Raw genomic sequence first — 7,784 nt, 5'->3', positions numbered from 1 at the left:
ATCAAAAAATACCCGAATAATTTTTTATATTAGGGGATCGTTAATTATTTGAAAAATTAAAAAAGAAAAAAAAAAAGTTAATATAGCAAAGACAAGGATCTAGCTGTCAAAAACTTTGCTATAAACAAACATGTGAAGGTTTTTAATGATATAAAGTGGTGATGTAATGAAATAAAGAGAAAAGAATATGTTAGTGGAATTAAAATATAGAAAGCTACGCACTGCAAATGTTCCACATGCAGGCCCTAATAATTTATAACTATCTACGTACCAAACAAACACAACATTTCAAAACCCTCATTAAATTATCTGTATATAATCACCATGAAGTTATGCCTTTAGTTTTTACTTATTATAATAATAATAATAAAAAGGAGGTCATTTGGAGAAATTAATCACAAGCACGAGGCTGACTGCAACTTTATATAAAGATTTTCGGTTGATTTTTAGAACCATTACATGTTACTTACTCGTCTCTTTTAAGAATAAAGGCTATCCTACATATCAACAAATACTTTCGGCATACTTTATCCTCACTCACATGATTTCTCGAAAATTTTTCAAGAGATCACTCAGCTCCCAACAAAATAAGCTCAACTTTGAAGTTGGTATAATTGAACCACCAAAAAACAAGATTCATTTCGCTAGTATAGGTAGAAACTTTCAATTCTTTTGAACATTTCTTAACAATCCTATCCTTAAGTTTACTCTTATTTCGAACGTGGTCTCAACTCATTCATATACTCTCTACTCATGTGCACATGCGCACCAGCTTTCGTCTTGGTCGTCCCTGAACCATATCTTATAAGAATAGTTCGGTTTCTTTTTTAAAATAAAACTAATCAAAGTGACTCAAATTTATTAGATTTAAGTAACTAACTACTCAAAAATGTTTTCCGATATAAAGCAAAAACTAATCATTCTATCATATAACCTAATCAATTAAACGCATGCTTGAAAAAAAAGAGGCTAGGTAAGGCGTGGTATGTTCAAACTGTATTCGACAAGCTGAAGTGACCAATCAAAGATGTTGCAAAACATTTTCCTCACCTTTTTGTCTGTCATTTTATGTCCTGCCATTCAAAAGTCACTTCACATTGGCACGTCATCATTAGATAAATTGGCGACATATAGACATATTAAGACTGTAGTCATTTACATAAATACATTGTAGAATCATAATCAAATACCATATAATAAGTCCAAATGATTATGATTCTACAATCTCTCAATTGTAGCACACGGACAATACATACCTGGAAACTGATTAGCAAGAGTTTCTTTTGATAAATTATCACATGAACAGGACAAATGAATCCTAATAAAGCTTTTAGCCACTCAAAACACCATATTAGAAAGTAAAAACTCAAATGAACACAGGTAGGCAATTATTCTTCTAAAAGAAAAATCTTACCCAAAAGGAGTAGTAATTTAATAGCGAGGTACTTCCAAGATTTTCAAATTTTCTAGTTCCATAATGATGCCTTGGGATGAGCCTCCTCTCGCGCCAAGTGTGGCAATCAATAGCACTCATGGGGCTTTCACGAGCTGTCATTTGGGACCCAGCCACGAGAAAGGGGGCCAAAATGGGCCTCAACTCAAGCGCCTGTGGACACATAAACCATATATTTCCAACAAGAAGACAGGAACATACCTGCTCCCTTGAATTGATCACTCCTTTGCAGCTTGAGAGTCGAATCCGACGAACTTCCCCAGAACTGTCAATATCAATCTGCAGCAGAAGCTAATTGTGGCAGACATCAGAAATTAATATTTGTTGGTAACATATGCAAAAGCCTGCAATGAGTTAGAACATTCAAGAATCTGTCACTTCTACATCAACAGAACAAATCAAATTCCTGCTGTTGGCTGAACTCAGAACCTGATCAGGGAAGTTAGAGCCAAGAGATGGAAGCATAACATTAAAGTCAAAATAGCTTTCTTGAATCCAAACATTGCAGAGCGCAGAATTAATCTTCATAAGCGTCAAAGTACATTGCAAAGTCTCTTAATAGAGTAAACTAGATTTCTAGCTGTATTTGATCCTCTGTAGAAAAGTTAGATTGCTCAACCCCAGGAACCCAAGAAAAAAAAAGAAACTCTGTATGCTTGAATACAATTACAAGTAAATATCATATAGTCTAGTGAAATCAACAAATTAGTTTACAAAATTTCCCACGAAGACGCATATAATCTAGTGAAAATATAGAGGGGAACAAAGGCTTCTAGTCTTGAAAGGCAAGCCACTTCATCCAACTATTATATAACAAAGAACCATGTGAACCAGTCTTAAAAATATGGTCATGTCCTTGCGAGAATTAACCATATCAGCATGTGGGTATCCTGAAACGGAAATGCCTCCAGAGCATAAGATATAGGAAGTTAGAACCTACTTCACACTTGAGCCAATGATTACCTACATGTTTCCCTCTCACTATTTATAACGGTACGGTAGAAATTCCAAAATGGACTAGATTCAGAAATGGGCTTTTGACCAAATGGATTAAGTTCAACATATTTTTGAACATCTTCTGCCGTAGATACACCCTCCAAGTATGTGCGAAGATCACCACCAGGTCCTGTGGAAGACTAAATGTTAACGAAGACATTGGCAAAAAGAAGACAGTAATAATGAAAAAGAACTGCGGTTAAATCAGAAACAAAAGATGGAATTTCCAAAGCCTGTAAATGGATTTTCAATACATGCACAAGACCACCCGGGATGGCTAAGAAGCATTACGGGATCAGTATAAAGCAATTCCATACCTTTAAAAAAATGATATTCATATAACTTTCAACAATTATCTTAATTTTAAGGTAAGAACAAATAAAATATCCTCGAACAAAAAACATTTATTTCATATGCATTTTACAAGATTTTGTGCCCAAGGGTTATTCTCATAAAAACAAGGATTATAGTTTTATGAAAATGAAACAAGATGCATTAGAATAGTCATTAAGAAAATATCCATAAGAACTATAGTTCTAAGAAAAAGAACTTGGAGTCCCAGGTTTATCGATAGCAACCTATAGAATGGTTGGAGAATCTAAGGCAGCCAGCCTCACTCACTTTGGATGGGCTCCCGGAGCAAAAGAAAAAAAAAAGGCTATCTTTTGTTAAGAACAATATTATGGACTAATGGCTCGGAAGAAATAGTTGAGTGTTTTCAGGCTAAGGCATTTCTTTCGACACTTGGTGTAAGAACTTGTAACTATTCTATCCCCACAACTTGCAGTAGTTGGAAGAGCTTTCCGTAACATCCCCAGTGGATTTTCCCCACCTATAAGAAAGAAAGACGGAAAGAGAGAAGGAAGGAAGAAAGAAAAGAATGATTTGACTTTCTTTAGGTTTGTATGATATTAGAGACAAACGAAACAAAAAGTCGTAAATATTAAGTTGCATGCAAGTATGCCAGACACTCACCGTTATATTACAAAAAAACCTAACACTATTCTTTAACTGTATACAACAGTTCACCTAAAACTTCAGCTCTTTATGCATGTGGCATAGATCTTACCTAATGATGTATCATCACTGTCCTTGTACCTATATGTAGGGGGAAATACTGCAGTATTAGCCTGAAAATGATGATAAGACCAGCCAAAGAAAATACTAAATCAGCTTCAAAGCAATTTAAAGAGTACATAACCTCAAATGAGAAAGAGTAGAGGTTTTTCAACTAACTGGATTGCGCAAGGCCTTGTATGGGGTATCATCCAACAACAAAGTATTTGATGCATTATACTCCCCCTTTTTCCATGGAAGATTCGGTTCCAAACTTTCCCATATTTTTTTCAGTTCCTTCAGAACAAGGGGCTTCCTATCGTTCTCAATAGTGGTGAACCTTGTAGTTGTACAGTGCGATTGATCCTGCATCAACCATCATAGCATGTCATAGAAAGCATAAAACTTGTAGGTGGGAAAAATCCAGACAATTGACTTGTGGCCAAAAAAAAAAAAAAAAAGCCAGTAGGTTACATAAATCACTTGAATATAAGAATCTAAGTTTCTTGTTTTTCGTTCACCAAGCACCACAAACTTAAAAGTTAATGTTTTTTTGTTACCTTGAATTCTCATATCAAAGATCAAAATAAACAAAAGTTTAGTATTAATCAGGTTATATATATGCCACTTTTCCAGTAAAAAAATATTTATTCTACCATTAATAATGCAACATCACAGGCAACAAAACTAGAAAAAATCGTTAAAAAGAATATAACCAAAATTAACATGTAAAATGCAACCCCACAATTTCTTAGTAGCAAGGTGATGCATACTCCTATTGTTGTTGAGATATAACTTGGCTTACCCAGCAAAATAGTAGCTTGTGTCTGGAATCTCTCATAATAAACTTAACTAACGTGTTTAGGTTCTTCCTGCAGAACATAACACGAGATAAGGGCATGACTAGTGTCAGTGCTAAAATTTTGAAGTTAATGCCAAAATAACATATGCACTAGAACGAAGACAACTGGAAATCATAAATAAAACTGATATTAGTTGAAATAACAAGCAACGACCAATTTTAGATTGGGCTACCAGGTTCTTGATGACCATATCCCCACTTCAAATCTCTCAAAACAAAACTGTAGAAAGTCATCACAGAAGGGCCTTTTAAACACTGAAAAAAAGAAAAATATAATCAAGTAAATAATGAGTTTAATGTTCAATAACGCTAAGGTTGCATATAGTATGTGTAATCTTTCACCTGCTTTAGATGATATTACAATGTCTGGAGTGTATCCATCTGGAAAATATGGAACAAAATCTACGAGAAGTCCATTTACATCAAGTATTAGAAGTTTTTTCTTTGGAAAACCCGTTGCATCTCTTTCATTTGAAGAATTTGATATCCGTGATAAACTGTTTTTCTCTAGAACAGCACCGATGATATCACTTGTTGCATCACAAGCCAATGAGCGAGGAACCTTTTGATTTATGGTTTCCCCTCTCTCCTTCACATCTGATGTGAGTACACCCAGGGAGCTGTTGAAGGACACTTCTTCCACCAAAGCATTTGTTACTAGCTCAGTGGTGGAAGAATATTCATGCAAACTAGTTGCACCCACTTCATTTAAACAGCTGTAAGTAGCATTTTTCTTATTGTCTTCCGCATCAGAATTCAAACTTCCTTCAAGGGTATCTGCAAACTTTCTCCTTCTCCGACTTTTTTCTCTCTCTCTTTTCATTTGACCATGGATATCATCACTGTTTGATTGAGCCAAACGATCTTTAGTCTCTAAGCTGTCATCATCTTTTCTAGTCATCGATGTATTTTCAAAATCCTTGAACTTATGAGCATCTGCAATTACCATAGAGCTTTCTTTTGTATTTGATGACAACTCTGTTTCTAAACTAATTGAGCAGTCAATTGATTCTTCCAACAACATCCCGTTCTCTTCTTTTGCAAAAGTTATAAGGTGGCCAGTTGTTTCCGCTTCATGAGGATGGGTCAATAGAGAAACTTTCTTTTCGCCCTCCGCATTGGATTCCAAACTTTTTTTAGGGGACTCTAATGACCTTTCCTTTTCACTATGGCATTTTATTTTTATTATCCCTTGTGTTTCAACATGGCTTGAAGGAATTGAATGATCTATAGTCTCTGCATTTTCATCATCTCTTTTGACCATATTCGTGCCTATCACATCTGGATCCTCAGGAACTAAAGAATTTTCCTTTCCATCGGCCGAACAAAAGTCTTCAGTTAGGGAAGTAGACATCTCATTTTCTTCTTTAAGAACCTCAACGTTCAATATGGTCGAGAGAGATATTCCAGAACCTTCTCCACATTGTAAAGCAACACGCTTCTTCTCATTCTTTTCCTCTGTAAGATTTACTTCTAAATGAGATTGCACCATTCCTGGCTCCATATTTAAGCATATTTTGTTCAGCGATTCTTGAGAAACATTATTATCTGTTGAAGCATTATCTTCAGTAGGACCACAATCTCCGTCATTAGTGTTACCCCTCATTGTATGTCCTTTTTTCCTTTTCTTTTCCAAACTAGCCTTTGCATCGCAAACAGCCATTTCCATCACCTGCTTTAATCTACTGTAATGTAACTCCGCAGATGAAATAAATTTAGGGATCTTATACTCCTAGCAACCTCAGTATTCTCAGTCAGGGATCTTCCTCATTAACCTGAATACTTCTCAATCTTTCTTCTTCAAAGCTTAAGACTAGTGAGGTTGTGAAGGTAAATGGTATAAGCTGTTTCAGAATCCCGTCCTTTTACTTCCTTGTAATTTGTAAACTTAAATAGCAGCAGCAAACAAAACAGAGGAAAGAGACCAAATAAGCTGCATGAGACAGAAGTCCACTAGCTTTTCAATTGAGAATTCAAACAATTCTACATGTACTGATGAAAACAGTGAAGACTTCAAAACATGCGATACGTGAACAAAATCGTATTGAATAAAAATGGATCCACTAGTTACAGATTCTCCAAAATGCGCAAGAGGGATGTTTTTCATCTCCTTTGGGTTTGTGGGGCTTCAAGCTTATTTTGTTTCATTTAATCAATGAAATACATTTGTAATAAAAAGAAAACCATTCCATTAGTGTAAAAAAAACATCCTAAATACCAGAACTCAAGTTTTCTCTGCCCACGAATCTAATCACGAAAAGCCAGCACACAACTAACATCAACCCATATATAATTTGAAGAGAGAACAGATGGAAACATGGAAGAAATGAATTTTCCAAAAAAAAAAAAATTCTTTCATCACTACTGCTATGAGGTGAAATAGCACTGAAATCTAGAATAAAAAATTCAAAACTAGTTTCTCTTACTATTTCAAGTGTGTCCTGAGAGAAGCCAACATATACAACAAAATAATAATAATAATCTCAGTTTCTTAGCACTGTCCAATTTACCCATTACAGAACCACTTACAATTGAATATCTAAAACAGAATTTACATTTGATTATCTTAACGCCAATGAACACTATTAGTAGGTATCCAGGTACTGTAAAATTCAAAGTATTTGCCTACACGACTAAGGCAAACCCAAGTGCATCAGATGTAATGAATTCAAATTCTTAATTGCAAATTACTCTGCACGTCCCACTGCCCTTGAGTATATGGTCTTTACATATCCAATTCACACTATTATCAATTGTTTACCAGACCCTGGCTCCTAATAGTAGACTAAATAAACCAAAAGGTTTTCCTCCAAAATCAATATAATTAAATTCTTAAATCTTGAAAAGCACAATCATGACTCCATTCTACCATCAACACCAAACGAAGTTAAACATTTACAAGAATTCGCATCCTAAAATTACAATCCTCACTCAAAATCGTAAAGTAGGTCAAGACGACAAAGACAAGAATAAATGTCAAGAACAGGGAGAAGAATTCCAGAACTCGGAAGCAGAGATCAACACCAAAAGGCAACTAAATTCTCTATTGGTCAATGAGTAATCACTAAACGGCAATTTTCCATATCAGAAAAGGCAGGAAATGAACCGCGCAAATCGAAGTGCTACAAAGCGACAATTAACGCAAGAAAAATATCAAGAGAAAACGAAAGTTAGAGAGGAAAAATAAACCTCAAGATTCCGAATGTCGTTAGGATCTGAACGAACCAGAGAGAATTTCGTATCAACTTGCAGAAGAAGAGAGGAAGAGGAAGAGGCGAAAGGATTTGAATGTAGAAGTAGAAGTTGAACTCCCCCGCTCGCAGCCCTGGGGACTTATTTCATCGTAAGTTGCAACCTTTAGAATTCCTTTTGGGGACTTATTTCATCGTAAGTTGCAACCTTTAGAATTCCTTATAG

General features: G+C 35.2%; 1 protein-coding gene across 3 annotated transcripts; it reads right to left on the bottom strand.

Annotated features, from left to right (window-relative positions):
- Positions 1-1,922: 1,922 nt before the first annotated feature.
- LOC111793569 lies at positions 1,923-7,748 on the bottom strand. Of its 3 annotated transcripts, XM_023675513.1 has the most exons (8): positions 7,557-7,748; positions 4,710-6,300; positions 4,541-4,622; positions 4,311-4,377; positions 3,686-3,871; positions 3,519-3,579; positions 2,421-2,579; positions 1,923-2,343 (listed from the first exon to the last, which is right to left on the bottom strand). In XM_023675513.1, coding segments are annotated over exons 2-8 (1,884 nt in total). In that variant the 5' UTR covers positions 6,037-6,300; positions 7,557-7,748; the 3' UTR covers positions 1,923-2,341. The 3 variants fall into 3 exon arrangements, with proteins under 3 accessions (XP_023531281.1, XP_023531279.1, XP_023531280.1); XM_023675511.1 differs by having other exon boundaries at positions 1,923-2,579; XM_023675512.1 differs by having other exon boundaries at positions 1,923-2,579; positions 4,710-6,254.
- Positions 7,749-7,784: the final 36 nt, after the last annotated feature.

The sequence above is a fragment of the Cucurbita pepo genome, chromosome LG04 (assembly GCF_002806865.2).
Source record: "Cucurbita pepo subsp. pepo cultivar mu-cu-16 chromosome LG04, ASM280686v2, whole genome shotgun sequence".
Lineage (NCBI taxonomy): Eukaryota > Viridiplantae > Streptophyta > Magnoliopsida > Cucurbitales > Cucurbitaceae > Cucurbita > Cucurbita pepo.
Note: the sequence above shows the minus strand (reverse complement) of the source record. Positions and strands in the feature narration are given on the sequence as shown.

Coding starts and splice junctions, on each gene's coding strand:
- LOC111793569 (XM_023675511.1), bottom strand. CDS start 6,036: ATGGAAATGGCTGTTTGCGATGCAAAGGCTAGTTTGGAAAAGAAAAGG. Junction 4,378..4,540: donor ATATGGTCATCAAGAACCTG/GTAGCCCAATCT, acceptor TATGTTCTGCAG/GAAGAACCTAAACACGTTAG. Junction 2,580..3,518: donor CAGTGATGATACATCATTAG/GTAAGATCTATG, acceptor AGTCTTCCACAG/GACCTGGTGGTGATCTTCGC.